The sequence below is a fragment of the Perna viridis genome, chromosome 7 (assembly GCF_037379345.1).
Source record: "Perna viridis isolate PV_CMFRI_1.1 ecotype Kerala chromosome 7, ASM3737934v1, whole genome shotgun sequence".
Taxonomy (NCBI): domain Eukaryota; kingdom Metazoa; phylum Mollusca; class Bivalvia; order Mytilida; family Mytilidae; genus Perna; species Perna viridis.
This window is the reverse complement of record NC_142451.1, coordinates 25,449,820-25,467,295: the sequence shown is the minus strand read 5'-3', so window position 1 is coordinate 25,467,295 and position 17,476 is coordinate 25,449,820. Positions and strand designations below refer to the sequence as shown.

General features: G+C 31.7%; 2 protein-coding genes across 2 annotated transcripts in view; both read left to right on the top strand.

The window, feature by feature from the left end:
* The window catches only part of LOC148611977 (von Willebrand factor D and EGF domain-containing protein-like), a 30,368-nt gene extending 29,243 nt beyond the window's left edge, over positions 1–1,125 (top strand). Inside the window, exons 13-14 of the mRNA XM_088595346.1 lie at positions 168–285; positions 815–1,125. Of these exons, the coding sequence (XP_088451472.1) occupies positions 168–285; positions 815–999 (303 nt within the window). The 3' untranslated portion in view covers positions 1,000–1,125. The remainder of the gene's footprint in view (positions 1–167; positions 286–814) is intronic.
* Positions 1,126–2,897: 1,772 nt separating this feature from the next.
* Positions 2,898–15,999, top strand: LOC148611976 (arginine kinase-like). Its single transcript, XM_088593034.1, has 6 exons — positions 2,898–3,102; positions 8,980–9,239; positions 9,859–10,007; positions 11,127–11,292; positions 11,675–11,858; positions 13,497–15,999. Exons 1-6 carry the CDS (start codon positions 2,952–2,954, stop codon positions 13,640–13,642), a joined length of 1,056 nt encoding a protein of 351 aa, XP_088449160.1. The 5' UTR covers positions 2,898–2,951; the 3' UTR covers positions 13,643–15,999.
* The last annotated feature ends 1,477 nt before the right edge of the window (positions 16,000–17,476 follow it).

Here is a 17,476-nt window from a genome sequence, read left to right as displayed (position 1 = left end):
ATTTCGATTTTGAACTTGTTTTATATATGGTGCATGTTACATTTCAGAATTGGAATTGTTTTATATATGGTGCATGTTACATTTCAGAATTGGACTTGTTTTATATATGGTGCATGTTACATTTCAGAATTGAAATTGTTTTAGAAATGATGTATGTTACATTTCAGCACGGAACTTGCCTTATAAATGGCGTATGTTATATGAAAGGGGAACAAAACTCTGCGCATGAGGTTTGTGAACCAACAAAAAATACTACTGGATGGTCTAAACTTCCTGTCGTGTCAGGTATGTTCATTAAAGATAAAGTTGGTGAAATTTGACAAACAAGCAGAAATAATGATGGAATTAAATATATAGAGTATGTTTGTATGTTTGTCGCGGTCAGTATACACATTGCCATTAGTGACATCATCACTCCCTAATACTCAATTAAATCATGTACTGTAAACGTATTAATTTTCGCGGATTCTGTCAAGTAACCATATTCGCGGTTTGAAAAACTAATAAGTGAAACATGGTTTTAAAAAATAATTTCCCGGGTACTACTTTTCACGCTGTTCTATCCACCATGAAAACAGCGACAATTAGTGATTGTTTTCTATAATGAAGTCTGGGTTATTCATTTTTATGTGTTTTCCTTTAGTTTATTGTCTTTTTTTTCTTTTTTTTAGTCTGCTTCTTGTTTAGTCTTTATCCCTGGACTTTCATTATACTGTAATTTGTTTAATCGTAATCTTCTTGCTTTTACTTTCTATGTGTGCAGTCGTTTAGATATAACCATATGTGCCCATGATTCTTATCATTATTTTTTTAGAGATAGACTATTACACCGCTACGTTCAGTGGATGTAAATGTGGATATAAACCTTCCTCATTTACATGTGCCTGTTGTCAGAACGGTGGATGCCAGTGTGGTGCCGTGCAACCGAACCAATGTACACACTGCCGGGAACCGGAATCCTGTGGCACTATTCCAGAGTTATTTCCCCCTCCAGCTTAACATGTTATCACATCACCGCATCCGGAATTCTTCTTTTAGTCATACCGGACTTTATTTTTAAGATAAAATTCTGTTCTGGTCATTCTTTTGTTATTGTTATTACTTGACATCTACCGTTGATAAAGAATAAAAAAACATGTTGATTATTGTTCGTTTCAAGTTATTGTGTTTAATAAACATGAGAGAGAATAGCTGGAAAAACGAAATGGTAATATGGGGCAATCCAAAAAAAATCAGAAAGAAATTATCACTCTATAAATTGTAACTGTAAGTTCCCAATATTCTTAAATGTGAAATAAATCTTCTTCATCAGCCTTCATTTATCTGATGCATCAAATTAAATAAGCTTTAAGTTAGAATATGACGGCGATTTATGAGTCTTGAATTTTTCGGTTCCACGGTATTTAATTTTGTGAAATGGGGAAAAAAATATCACATTTTCACTATATGAAAAGAGTAATTAAAATGGTATTGCATAATTCAAAATTGCAGTCATTTAGTATACATATTTAAAGAAACATATTTTGTTACCATTTTAATGATTTTGTTTATACATTTGTCAGTGCAATCTTCAGTGTATATAAAAGAAAATAGATAACAAGGACGTATCTATGGCGGTAATAAATACAAATTTGATGTATTACTTCGGAAAATCTTGATTTCTTGTAACCGAAATGACTGAATAGTTCCGAATGAGAAAAAAATGAATGCAGAGAAAACTAGTTTCGTATCTTCTTCGCCAAAATTGTTTTTATGGACCCTTATATCTATGTCAAACTTTAGAAATCTTTTTCTTTATGATGTTCCATAGAAGTAGCCCTCTATAATAGCTTAAACTATTATTATACGGAAGTTATTTGATCAGACAACAAGTCTTCCTTGGTCTACCATAAGACCTCCCACTAATACGGCAACTCTAGCTTGAAACTTCGTCATTTTACAGTTTAAGCCTGTCTCATATTTATAATAAATGATAATAAGTATAGCAGAAGATACTGTCATGAACAACTGATAATTCCTTTTTTATAACCAGGCTAAAAGAAATAGTTTGTATAAAATTATATTGTTGTAAATAACAAACAATACAGACAGTTTTAGATATTCTGTATAAATCGCACATTTTCAAACGCCATGTTGTTTACATTGTCCAGTCAGTCATCATTCGGAAACCATGAGATAGTAGATAATAAGTGATCTGACTAAAACCACTCAACTTCGAGTTTGTAACCATTCCTCAGGTTATTTTTACTACCCATAGCTTATTTAATTCGTACGTGAATTACCAATATATTAACAGAGAAGAAAAAACGAATTGAGAATCACTATGGGATTTTCTGTCCGAAATTGTATTGTGAAGGATGTATTTGCTGGAAAATGAAATTTTTGATAACATTGGTGATTAAATTGTTTCCGAGATCAAGGTGACGTCGAGTATAGTATGTCATTTTGTAATTGACTTTTCCTCCCAGTTTTTATAGGATTCCGAATTGCTCATTTACTTTTGTTGCTTTGTACGTATTATTTTTGTTTTATATATGTTCATTGTTGTGTGTGTCTGTTTTCAAAGTCCGATCTCTGTCCCTGGATTACATTATTTTTATTTTCGCTAGAATCTCGGTTCCCCTGATTACTCTAAAACTTGCGCTTCCTTGACAATGGTTCACTTTATTTTCTATCTTTTGCAATTATTCGGATTCATGCATATTTTAATTTTTAATGAATTATGAAAGTAGGCTGTCAATGTAAAAAATATTTCCAATGAATGATTTTGTTAATATATATTTTTTTGTGTACAAATGTTTAAAATATTTATTTGTCACAGTTGATGATAATGAGGATAATAAAATGAATAAGTCGGCCACAGAACAGCGACCAAGCAGATCAATTTAAAAGAACCATAGTCAGTACCAAAATAAATGGATAAAGTAAAGTAAGTAGATATCATACAGGTAATGATGTCTGAACTGGAAGATCTCTGGGAGAAACTTGAAAAGATTGAAAGTAATTCGTTACTCAAGAAATATTTGACATTTGACTTATATCAAATGCTGAAAAATAAAACGACACAATTAGGAACAACACTCGCAGATGTAATTCGTTCTGGTAAGATTGTATGATTTAAAAGATTAGAACATTATATAATTTGATTTTTTTTTCAGTGGATCTACATGAATTTTGTGTTAAAGACGTACATTTTAAGAATATCCAATTATTCAGAAGTTTATGCAGTGTCTAAACCAAAACCCTTCTAGACTTTAGATTCTGTTCATTTCAGACATGTTTTAAGTTTATCAAGGTTCAAAATAGGGTATGTCAGTCTCTTCACGAGACTTCGTGGTTTCATGAGAATGGGTCCTCGTCTACCATTCAAATGTAGTGACAGAGTAATCAAGGGAACCAAAGTTATAGCGGTAATCAAAAGAATGCAATCCAGGGACAAAGACCAGACATGGAAAACAGATATACACAACAAAGAACATAAAATAACTAAAATCATACGTACAAGGTAAAAAAAGCAAATGAGCAACTCGGACTACCCGGGGTAGACAAACGAGGAAATGAAAAACTATGACCCATTGAACAAATCAGTTTTCATGGTGCAGATGGATACACCATAACGATCCACGAGTTCATGATGACGACCATAAAGCTTCTATGGTGATGACTTCAATCTTGTAGCTGCATAACCCTGTTCCAGAAGCCTATTTGTTAGAGTTCTAGCGTGATACAAAATGTCTGCGTAGTTTCGGCAAGCTCTGGCATAACGTATGAGTTGTGATATGAACACTCCATATGCTGATGGGATGTTGCCACTTGTTGAAAACTGTCTATACCGAAACCCTTTTGGACTGTAGTTTCTGTCCTTGCAGACATATGTTCAGTTTATCGAAATACATTCAAACAGGTTCAAGGAGACTTAAAAAAATATTTGGTTCAGACATATTATTCTGGTTTTCGGTCGCAATATTCAGTATGTTACACATAAATAAATGTACCGGAACATCGTCAGAGTGTATAGCTAAAAGCTGATACCTGGAACGTAGACCCGGGAACCGGGATGACAGGTATCACTGTATCGGTATTTACCGCGAAAATTGCAAAAAAAAAATTGCCGCCAAAATTTCACGATTGACGTTATCTAAAATAGCTTTTCATATACCTTAATGTCACTTTCTGCAATATTTTTCACGAGTACAATTTTTGATGAAAATCAGTGGGTTTTTTTTGGGTTTTTTTGTATTTCCTCCGTTGCTACCTTCGCTATTGCTTCTTTCAATTCTGGATTCTTCTCAGTCACACAAGAAATAATTTGGCTTAAACTGTGATGTTTTGTTTTTTTTTTTCAGATGAGAGCAAAAATGTTTTCTAAAATGCTGTTTATTTTAACATTTTACGACATAAATTGCTGTAAAAAGTCAAAAACAAGAAAGACCCATGAACGGCAATATTTTTTTACTATGATTTGCATAGATGAATTATAGGTGCATATTATTGTTTGCTCTAAGTCGATATGGTACTAAACGTATGTCCATACATTATTTTGCAGGATAGCATAGATTTTATATGTTTATTTTGTGATGAAGAGACTACATGTCTGAACACAATGATAGTGAAATAAAATATAGAAAGCTAGCTTTAAATGATCAAAAATGGAAATTTCTGTACCAAACAAAGACATACATTCAAAAACGTGCTAATTGTATTACAGGTGCAACGCAATGATGGGAAACTTTGCAGGTCTATGGCACAGTCAGACAATTCAAAGTTTATTGAGTGTATAAATGTATATACTCTGTATGTGCCCAAACTAAACACTTACTTAGTCTAATAGTACGAAAATCGATTTCTAATATTAAATCATCACTTTTAATATTCGAAATTCAATTGAATTTTAAATATTAAAAAATGGTTTTGTGATATCAGAAATCCTATTTGTAATATTAGAAAACAAATTTGTGATATTAAGAAAACATACTTTTTTGATATTAGAAAATCCTGATTAAGTAATATTACCAATTGAATTTGTAATATTAGAAAATGAATTTATAATATTAGAAAATGAATTTGTAATATTAAAAAAAAACATTTTGCAAAATCAGTCACATTTTTTAATATTACTAAATGATTTTATAATATTAAAAAAATGTAAATTCAATAATTTTTTAACACGTTTTAATATTAGAAATTCAATTGAATTTTTAATATAAAAAAATATTTTTTAATATTAAAAACAGGTTTTGTAGTATTAGAAATCAAATTTGTTATATTAAAAATGAATTTGTAATATCTAAAAAATCATTTTTAATATTAGAAAACACTTATTTTTGTCCACTTTGGCTTGCCATATTAATTACATCTTTAAAAATAGTGATAAAGTGGACAGGTATTATTTAAACCCATTTTCTTCTCTTATCAGACTATATATCTATTTTTATATTATTTATTATTTTATAATTAAAAAAAAACACACAACATTAAAACCCAACACTAAAAAGTGAAAAGAAGAAAACTATTTTTTTTAATTAACCTATCATAGGAACATAGTATATCATCATAAACCTGTAATAGGAGAGTTCGCCAATCTCATTAGTGATGTCATATTCACTGATTTGCAAAAAATAAAAGTCTATGATACAAAGTTATCATATTTTACGTCACCGTGTTAATTAATCACAATTAATCACTTACTGGTAAAGTAATAGGTGTACTGTGAATTCACGAATCATTAACTCAGCCAAATGCCGAGCTGGTTGAACCGTACATTGTATACTGTCCAAATAGCATATATACTCGTTTGTTTTTTTGGTTTTTTTTTTTTTTTTTTTTTTTTTTGTAGTATAAAGATGAATCGTTACGTCATATACATGTATCTTTTCATCTGGTCCTGTGTGCACTGTGGAATCCTGAGCGGTGTTTAAACGCACCAATTTAAAACCGGGATATTAAAAGAAGGGGGGTTCAGAGGATTTCAGGACAGGGGTTTCAAGATATTATCTGCAGTTTTGTCCAAATGTTAACACGAAATTAGCTGACTTAAACGTTCCCTGAGGAAATGTGGTCCACAGGAAACATTGATTCTCTGCCTAAGGAAGCAATAAAAGGGTATCAAACAAATTATATGCGAGAGAACTAAACTAGCGAGAAATGATACACTAGTCACCTCTCTCTTTCAAGAACTTAATGCTTATTCGCTACCTTGAAATCCAGGACAGCGACCCACCGCATAGTTAAAAATCGAAAATAATAATGAATTAATGATGCGTTCTATTTAATGGAAGTATTAACAATTTGAGAGTACATTTAGGTTTGAAAAACGAAACACAACTCACACTCGGACCATTTAATTCACTTTTAGTAAACAAAAAACAACCACACTGTATTGTTAATGCTGTTAAACGCTCCATGGATATTAAAAGCCGCAGCAAAGACCTATTAGCATAGTAAATTTTATCATACCCCACTCGACAAATGAAAGATTTACTTAAAACGCCCTCTGTCCTTCCTTCCTTCGGCCGTTTATTCGATTTCACCGCAATTATGTCTGCTATCAATAGATGTCTCGATTTTAATTTCTGTATATTAAGAATGGAAACATTGTGGGTTTCTGTTTGAAATCAGTTATATGTTCGCGCTAGAACCCTAACAAATAGGCCTCTGGAACAGGATTATGTTGCTACAAGATTGAAGTCATCTTGGTCGTCATCATGAACTCGTGGATCATTATGGTGTATCCATCTGCACCATAAAACTGATTTATTCAACGGGTCATAGTTTTCATTTCCTCGTTTGTCTACCCCGGACTTGAATTTTTATGAACAACTCGGCGGGTGTTTCTAGAAAAGCAGAGTACGCTTACTCTACCGGTACGCCTTGTCCATGCTCCCAGTTTTTAGCGGAGTCCGAGTTGCTCATTTGCTTTTGTTATTTTGTATGCATGATTTTAGTTACTTTATTTTCTTTGTTGTGTATGTCTGTTTTCCATGTCTGGTCTTTATCCCTGGATTACATTCTTTTGATTACCGCTATAACTTTGGTTCCCTTGATTACTCACTCCCTCGGCTATATTTGAACAGACAAATGAGATTCCACAATCGTTTAACTTGAATGTCAAGTGTCACACCTTTTGTTATCACTGTAAGATAAATTAACTACATTATACAGTTACGGTCTTATTCAGACCTACGTTGACTGTAAGAACATTACCATAATTGCTGATCTTGATTACTTTCATTTTTCCCAAAACACAAAAGAAATCCTTGTATCTTTATAATTCAGTCATTTCTAATTTGACCTTGACTGAGGAAAACAAGTATTAGGTTAAATATACGGATTCCTTCACACCTTCATTTGAACGCGATTTTTTAGTAGATGAAGTAACCCAGCGTTTTATCTTAGTTTATATTGTACATGTACCTAATCAGGTTTTTTTTTTAATTTTGATATAGGAAGGTGCTTCAATATACTTAATGTCATTGTCAGACTAATAAACAGACTCGTGATGTTAATTTAAGTCAAGTTAACACGTTCATTCATTGTATTGCCTTTCCCCAATATACGCGAGTGTATCCCCAGTACGTGCTCTACAGTAATGATTTTACATGTAGCGCCTCGCGTTTTGAAAAGAGAACACATTTTCCCTAACATTGTAATGAATGACAAAGTTTCTCACATATCAAATTAATACCCTACGCATTATTTTAGTAACAAAAGACATAGATTTTAGAGAACTAATGGACAAATTTGAACTTATATTTCGGCACGAAGGTCGATAAGAACCAATCTTTTTTTCTTTAAAAATCAAGATAACAAGTTAAAAATAGAGCAAGTGTATAAACGTTTTCAATTTAAATGCAAACTTAGTGTTCTTATAATTTTCTATTAAAATATAAAAATGCAAATTTACATGATAATATATTTCATATATATTGACATATGCCCCTTTCATTTGAAATAATAATTATCTGGTGTTATGTTTTGAAATGACTTTATGTTTTTTTTATTTCTCGTCTTTTTTTTCAGGTTATCGCTGTCTTAAGAAAAAGCAACATCTGAACTATTGTCTGTTGTTAGGATATAGATTTTGTTATCATAGGCTTCCACCAGCTTACGGAACAGTTGGCATTTTCTTATTTTTCATTTATCTCAATTGTTATTTTCAGAATTATTCTGTATTTTTATCTTAATTACAATTTTCTTCATTTTATTACTCATGAATAATAATAAGTTTTCATTTCTTCATTTATATATCTTACATTTATCTTAAAATATTATAAAAATAATATAAATGATAATTTAAAGCCAAACATATTGGGCCGTAACTGCGAAACCAGAAATGGGAAGTCAACGACATTAAAAAAAACCTTTACTTTATATTTGCACTTTAAAATAAATCTAATTTAAGGGAGGTAACTCAATCTCATTTAATATCTATTATGAATATAATATGAGACTGTTAAACATTTGTCTACTATTTACAATACTAGACATATACTTGTTTTCCCATGTCAGAAAATACCGAACACTCTTAATGCACTCTTAACACTACTGAACTAGTGTTGAATGAAGCAACTGAATTTACTGAAATTACCCTTCACAATTCGTAAAGCTGCATTAGCTGTCATCTTCGTAAAATTTTGTTTCTGTTGAAATATGCCTTGACTTTGAATTATTTCTACTAAATTGTACTTCTCCTGTATAATTTCAATTGATATCCACAAATAAAATGCATTAAATTCATGAAATTTTACTCTGGAATAATTTGTCCTTACTTGGTTGGACTGTTTAGTTGAAAATCTGTCCAAGTTATATTTTGTTATCAGATGAGAAAATACTCCTTGAAACATAAATACAGTATATCGAATTTAGCAATATTTATAAGAATGGTGTTTGTGTATTTAATTACCAAATCCTATGACTTCAGTGTTGATGTTTTTATCTTTCAGCTATCATGTACACTATACTAAATATATTATTATCTAGGTTGTCTGAATCCTGACAGTAAGGTTGGTGTCTACTCATGTGACCCTGAAGCATATAAGGTATTTAGGCCTCTACTCCATCCAATTGTGTGTGATTACCACAATGTAACCAGTGCGCACCATCCACCAAAACACTTTGGAATCGAAAAAAACAACAACTTTCCTATTATAGATGAAAGTGGCAAATTCATCATTTCCACAAGAATTCGTGTTGCAAGGAGTTTTGAGGGATTTCCATTCCCTCCGCTGATAACGAATGAAGTAACTATACGTTTTTATATGTTTATAATCTTTATTTTATTCATTTTAAATGAATCAGTGGCAATGAGGTATTTGATTTTCAGTGTTTGAAAACATGCCACTGCTTTTAAGGTAAATTGTATCGGTGATTCTAAAGAACAAACATTTGAAGTAAAATCGATTGCAGTATAAGACATCGTTTCAATTTTATTTACATTCCAATTATATATTTAAATATAGTTCTGGCTAAAATCGAGAGGAATTCCCATCATGCATCATTAATAACCAACATGTACTTTTACAGTGAAACCAGTATATACCGAACCCTTTTCTAAAGTTTATGATTAATAAATTTGTATTGAAGTGTTACTTTATACGCACTAGTTTGTCTGCATGTCACATCTAATTTAACAGTGATTGGTATCTGTACTGTGTTGCTTTCTCTCTGTTGTTTGTTGTTTTATTTTTGTTTAGCCTTTGGTTTTCTGTATGTTGTTCGGTTTTTTTTTTTCAATATTATTATTTGACCTTGCTAAATTTTATTTCATTGAATTATAATAGTTTATCATTTTTTCTGTGGTACTATACATTAAGATGTAATAACATAACAATTCATTTTTTTTATATATTTATATTTCAGCAGAGAACTAAGATTGTAGACCTTACCTTAGACGCCTTAGCTACCCTTGACGATGATTATAAAGGCCGCTATATTCCAATAGATTCATTAACGCCGGAGCAGTACCAACAGTTGGTTGATGACCATTTGATGTACCGCAATGATAATCAGTAGGTTAATTTTGTAATTCTGTAATAGGTGATGCACACAAAAAAGACTTGCATTATAGGTCTATATGATGAAAAAGAATAATTATTCATTCAAAACTGTCTGCTCTTAGGGGATAATCTTCTTTGAAAATCCAACAGTTTCTATTGTATTTTAGAGTCGTTTCCCTTCATTTTGAATTCTAGAATACATATCTCCTAAGACCTAGGGTTATATGAAAAGCCACAAAATTTCTGTTTACTATAACATTTTAGCCAAAATATCGAACATCAAATTATGTTGGCTTTCCAACCATTAATCACATTTTTGCAAGATTCTTATCTGGAGTGCTATTTAATTGGTCAAAAATTAAAATTGAAAGTTTCCATCCTTTCATAAGTATTTAATCTAAGTTTCATAGAGAGTTCAAACAACTTTTTTTCTATTTTCCAGATAACTATATCACTAGTTGTACTTAAATCTATTCAATAGAATTCAATTACATGTGTAAATACAATTCCGGAAAAAAATGCTCAGCATGTTCTTAAAGGCGTTTTGTAAAAATATGTTTAAATATTTAAACTAAAATTTTGACTTGATAGTATTTCACCATTTTTTGGTTCGATGAAATACATATACATGAGCTGAATGTTAGCTTTAAGTTTCCGATGCAGTCATTATTTTTCTTTCCGGACATGGTACTTTCATTGTTCCGGCATACGACGATTTTTTTTGCGCCGTGCATATTGTGACAATTTGTTTTGGTTCCATTTTAAATTTTTAGTCTCCTTTCTTATTTTATATGTTCCCTTGTATTTTGCCCCGTTCCAATACATATGATTCGGTTTTTTTTTTTGGTTTTTTTTTTGGGGGGGGGTTATTTTAGTGTTTTTGTGCATTTTGGATTGGTTTTTGAGGTTTTGGGGCGGTGATGTTTTTGTTTGTGTGTTTGTTAATTTTTTATTGTTGATGTATAATATTTCTCAGCAACATAAGGTCTGAAATATCATTGAAGTTTTGTTTTTCATATATGTATTATAATTGCAATACTAACTTTATTTTAGTCTCTAATCCTACTTTCGAACGAAAATCGACGTCAAATTGTCTTACTCGCGTTTTTAAAATCTTTGCTTCTTTGTTAGTACTGCACGTGATGCTGGTGCGTATGAGGGATGGCCAGTTGGAAGAGGGATTTATATGAACCCTTCCAGAACTTTTCTAGTTTGGTTAAATGAAGGTGATCATTTACGTATCATTTCTATGCAAAAAGGAAGTGACGTAGATGCTGTCCATCGAAGACTGGCAATCGTAGGTTTTTATTTTCTGTACATTTATAATACAGTTTCCGGACTTTGTATAACTGACTTCGTATATATTATATATTTCTTTTGTGTTAATTGTCGTTTGATTTTCGTAAGATTGAGTAGACCTGAACAATATATAAGTATGATTTCTAAAGTCGTGTAAAATATTGGCATGACAATGGGAGTTTTTTTTCCAAAATATACATATTTATTCCCTGCATTATATTTTTTTCAGAACATTCTGATTTGTAGGTGATAAATTCCAGTGCAATATTATAAACTTTTTCGGAAATCCTAACTTGCAGTTCAATAGAGAATTTTGTTATCTATATATAAAATGTACATGTAAATCCTCAGCGTTATAGTTAAAACATTTCATTTTATAGGCCATAATACAGTTGGAACAAAAGATTAAGTTTGGCCATGATGAAGACTACGGTTATCTCGGAAACTGTCCAACAAATATTGGAACTTGTATGAGAGCAAGTGTCCTTATCAAAATACCCATGCTTGACAAAAAAAGAGAAATGCTTAACACTATCTGTCAGCAATATAACCTACAACTTCGAGGTATATACTGTATATAGTATATAAATCTTAAATTTGAGAACAATTTGATCCCATTGGAATGCCGACCGTTTATTGAAAAAACACGTCCACTACACTGGACAAATATGATGTCGATTAAAAATTCCAGCATTTTGTAAACATCTTCCTCTGTATATTTGGAAGATGATTTGGAATTATTTCTTACAAAGTATGAGGAATCTCTACCAAAAACTATATATTTGTTTCTAGGTGTACCATCTTTTTTTGGACAACAACGATGTATAATATTTTAAGTCGGGATTTTAACTGAATATGGGAAATAGAAGTATGCAGTGTTGAAAAATCATAGGTTTTAATGCTATTATATTCAGATAATAGTCTTGAACTGATGGTCTCCAAAAGGTCTTTGGAATTTTTTAGGATCCACATTGAATTAATACCACTACGGGAATAACAAGTGTTGTGGTAGGACTGCAGACCCTCTTTGACAGTTGTGAGTATTACTGTTTTGAAAGAGGTTTGTTGGTACATTTTGCAGATCCAGCTATGAAACGTTGTTTGTGTGGATTCTTGTGGAGTTTAGGAATCCAGTTCACAATTATCGTCCTTGGCAGAGACCAAAAGAGGATAGCACAGATTTACGGTTTTCCACAATCTCTTCTATGGAGAGTGTGGTAGAAGTATATATCTTATCACTGCTATTATTTTCTACGTCTACCACTGATAATAAACATTGGGTGTAAAACGTTTTGCAGGCAAAAACAATGTTGTTTTGGGCTTTGTCTGCTGGTACGACAACATATTTGTAATGTATAGTAGACATTGTTTTTGCTACTTCGGGGTCTTTGAAAATTGTAGCTTTGGCACTCATTGACCTACTTAAAACTTTCATTCGTTTCAAAATTAAAGACCTCACGGCATTTAACCACTCTGACAGAGAATCAATGTCTTCTTGTTCTCGTTTTATCCATTTTCTTGCATAGTCCTCCACGGCATCCATAAGAACATTAAAGTTATAATTCCAATTTATGGAACGTGGTTCACGGTACTTGGGACCTTTAGAAAGGATATTACGCAGAGATTCGTTTTCGATGATGGTTAAATTGCCCGAAACGAAGTTACCAGAAGGACCATGTTTGAATGGAGAGTTTTTGCAAGAAAAATCAGGTGGTTTAGCCTTGAAGTCCTCAATCTCGAGGTTCTGCAATAGCCTTTATAATTGAAAATTTTGGATGCAATGGGTGAAGTATAGGAGTATGAAATAATTGGTATGTATTTGTCATTCAAATAAGACGAGAGTTCGTACAACAACGTTAAATACACCATGATCATGTAGACATGTAACTCAGGGTTCAAGAGCGAGTGACCTTTAAATGATAGAAAGTTTTATTATCTTACTCGATTAACATTTTGTTTCTCAGCGAATCGAAATTATATTTAAACATATACACTGTATATATTTATACCGTACAGCGGTTTTTTTTGTGTGTTACTTTGAGGTAAAAAGGTATACGAAATATTTCGGTATTTCTAATTTTTGCGGAAGCTAAGTGTTGAACTTGGTACTTAGGCCCAGAGTACAAATTTGGTAGATTTTTTACCCACTCTATAATATCTAAAGTTTTCCTAATAACATTTAAATTATTCTATTTTACGCAGGTGTGAATGGAGAACACACGGAGAGCATTGATGGTATCTATGACGTCAGCAATAAGCGTCGTTTAGGCCTGACGGAGTATGAAGTCGTAAAGGAAATGTTTTTTGGTGTGCGCAAGATTATAGAAATAGAGAAAAGTCTGAAATAACTTTTTTTGTTTTACAACTCGAGAAAAACCAGGAATAACAATCATTTCCATTTTTTAATTCAGTTTTATTTTGTTTGTAATCTCCAGGTTTTTCTATTTGAATTTTTATTCAATAATTTAAAAAAAAAAAACATTTTGGTGTCATTTTATATTCTAATATGACATGCTGCAAAGCTTTTTAGACCACAGCCTAGGTAAAAAAGTGATAAACACATGACCAACATTTCGTGCAACACATATATGAAGAAACTATTCCTGTAAGAATCCAAATAAATCACGGAGACTCCATTTTATCATTGTTTTACTACGGGCAAGCCATTTATGTCGTAATTTAAAGCAGCATAAATGGCCAGCCCGTGGTAAAACAATGATAAAATGGAGTGATTTATTTCTTAAACAAAAAGGCATACTATTCGTTTTTTAAGTATCATTGTGTAGATTGATTTGTTTAGTTTTTACTCAAACGTTTAATAATTTTTAATTTAGCGAAGAAATCGTGGTTAAAATACTGTTAATATGGAATTCAATGCAGTACAATTTTGTTTTTATTTTTATTAAGGATGTTTTAGTATATTATTATCATTACTACTGCAAATCAGCGACAACACATTACCTAAGCATTATTGACCATTACGAAAGGTAATTGAAATAGTGGCATGCAATCAGTACAAAAAATCCTCAATTAAATTACAACGGTAATTATACTACCTCTGCGCAACATCCCTTACAAAACGCGTTCAATACTTTATTGGAAGAAGTTTTAGAAAATAAAGCAATCAATCAGGTTTCGTGTTTATTGGTTAATCCATCGTATGCATTCGTTAATTGCTCGTACATACCCGCAATGAATCAGCCGTGAATTGTTATTATAAACGGAATGCGTTCATATTTAATAAACAGTAAATGGGTATTGTTCATTCTCATAACCAATCGTGAAGAAATCACAAATCATTGTAAAATGGCTTTCGCAAGGATTCGTGTTAGTTTTACGAATCTTTTGAATATTTCTGATGCAGTCGGTATAGTTTCGTTTTTCACCCTTTGACCTTAAAGACGCTCTTCTATGGAAACGGAAGTCACCTGATCGCAGTTTGGTTTACCGATTGGCCAACTACTGATAACTCAGTTGCGGTTCGAAAAAAACTGTATCGAAAATTAAAATCGTGTGCCATGTGTCATTTCCTGCATGAAATGTAGAAAATTATAAGTAAACATAACAAATTTTACTGCCCTGACAAATTTTATTTTTAAAGATAGTACTTGTTTATATTCGTAATTATTCGAAAGAAACATTCGTGTACGAGAAGAGGACATAACGATAGTTATCATGTACAGGGAGGATCAACATAACATGATGCAAGAATAAATATACATATACATGTCTATATCTACTTAAAGTTAAGGGGCCATCCTCTGCTCTGACATATATGGCTACACCTCCTTCACTAAGCCCAACGTTCTAGATTATTCGGTCAAATAAGCTATAAAGATATTGCTTTGAAATAGTGCATGTAAAATTATTTTGGAGGTTAAAGGGAGATAATTAATATTTCTGTATACTGAACCATACTGAACAAACTCTTGTTTACAACTTAACACAAATAATTTAATTCAATGAAATTCACTGATCGGTTACTGAACTGACTTTCAAGTGGACTACTGAACTTACTGAACGCTTCACCGAAAACACTGAACACGACTTGAGAAATACACACTGAATTTGCAATGAATAACACTGAACATATTTTTTTCATTTAATTCTGTGTATGTTCTGATCATTTTGAGCGTTTCAGTAAGTGTTTGGCTTACTTGTGATATAACATGTGATACAGATTTTGACATGAAATATTCAGTATATATTAATGAAATATTAACTTGCTACCTCCATGTTGACGTATATTACGTTCTAGAATTAAAGAATACTATATTTGGTTGGTGAAATAAATTTTCTGTGATATTGTAATTTTATCAACAAGTATCATGAAGGTTACATTTTTAATACATCTGCGGTCTATCCAAACCAAAAGTGGCTTTTCAATAGCGTTACTTGGAAAACCGAATGGTGCATTGATAAAACTCAATAAAAAAATTAAAATAATTATAAGTAGGTCAAAAAGAAATTCATAGAAATCAATTCTTGAAATATGTACTCCAATGGAACAACCAAAAGTTTCTTTTCTTCTTTCTTTGTTTCTTTTTTTCTCGTATATTGGTTTTTTAAGTGAACCAGTGCTTTTAAAGGTCTTAATTATGATATATCACAAACATATTACAGATAAAATAGTACACTTGTTAACAAAAGTTAAAAATGGACAGTATGCTGCCATCATTGTCATCATATACAAATTAAAGGTGTCGAATACAGCTTTGTTGTATTTGTGTACATGTACATTATTAACTGTATGATAAGGTCACATCCATCCATCATTATTTAAGATTACTGTGAAACAGGGTTGCCCGCGCATTCGATGTTACAATATGAAATCAAACAGTGGTGCACAATATTGATTGTCCTTAGATTTTATTATCAGTGGTGCTGCTTTAGATTAATGAAAAACAACTTGATATTTTTCGTTCTCTAACAGTAAAACATATGTAGTTTTTTTTTATCCTGTTGGACCTGATATTATAATCTTCTTTTTTGGTACAATACCCATTACCGGTAATTATTTACCATCGTTAATACTAAATCGCCATAGATGAGTCGTATGTATTTCTCCGTTCATTGACCAGACTGCAGTCCGAATAAATACACAATATCATTATTGTTTTCATCATGTAATTCAAAAACGAATTTTATTTAAGCACGAAGATTTTTCAAATTTATGAATTACATGTAGTGGTAATACCGAGACTTGAGGTAGTACAGTTCATTTCTGGAAATTGTGTCTTATTTTGTTGAAATAAAGTTGTTTTCAGGCAGTCCGCACAGAAATTTCTAGAGTTTTGTCATAAAAAAGTGCATATTTTTGAAATCCTTGGTGTGTGGAGGTTCAAAAGAGTAATAAAGGGAACCAAGGTTATAGCGGTAATCAAAAAAATGTAATCCAGGGACAAAGACCAGACATGGAAAACAGACATACACAACAAAGAACATAAAGTAACTAAAATCATATATACAAAGTAACAAAAGTAAATGAGCAACTCGGACTCCTCTAAAAACTGGGAGCATGGACCAGGTGCACCGGTAGGGTAAGCGTCCTCTGCTTTTCTAGAAACACCCGCCGAGTTGCTCATAAAAAGTCAAGTCCGGGATAGACAAACATGGAAAGGAAAATTATGACCTGTTGAATCAGTTTTCATATCCACCAAATTTCAACTATTGAATTTTAAGTTTTACAAAACTTGACGGGGGTAACTTGGTGTGCGAAACACTGCGCCTTAATGTAACTGTAGAGTGCATCCTTACACTCGAGGGAATTTTTAGATAATTTTGTTATTAAAACAGTCATGTTTATTAAAATTAATTCTGTAAATAAATCTATATTTAAACCCATTTAACATTTAACATTTCATCATGTGGGTAAGTATTTTCTGCTATTCTCGAGAAAGTTAGGGTTTATTTTTTAAACACATAGAAAAGCTTTGAATGTTTTTAGAAATATAATTTTGATAACATTGATCTAAACCCTTATATAATTATTTTACCCAAATTTTTAGTTTAACTATTTCATCTCCCTAAGGCTTTCGTTCTATATATAAAAATACAATCATATTTTACTCCGTAATTAGAGTTTCCGAAGTTGTTTGCGTTTGTATCACAGCGTGTGACGTTATATATGATAATCATTGCATAGCATACAAGTGTGTGCTGTAAGGGGTAATGTATTTCGA

Excerpts from the sequence above, each read along its gene's own strand:
- LOC148611976 (XM_088593034.1), top strand. The coding sequence starts at position 2,952 with ATGATGTCTGAACTGGAAGATCTCTGGGAGAAACTTGAAAAGATTGAA. Across the intron at positions 3,103-8,979 it reads CGCAGATGTAATTCGTTCTG|GTTGTCTGAATCCTGACAGT; the intron begins GTAAGATTGTAT and ends ATTATTATCTAG. Across the intron at positions 11,859-13,496 it reads ATATAACCTACAACTTCGAG|GTGTGAATGGAGAACACACG; the intron begins GTATATACTGTA and ends TATTTTACGCAG.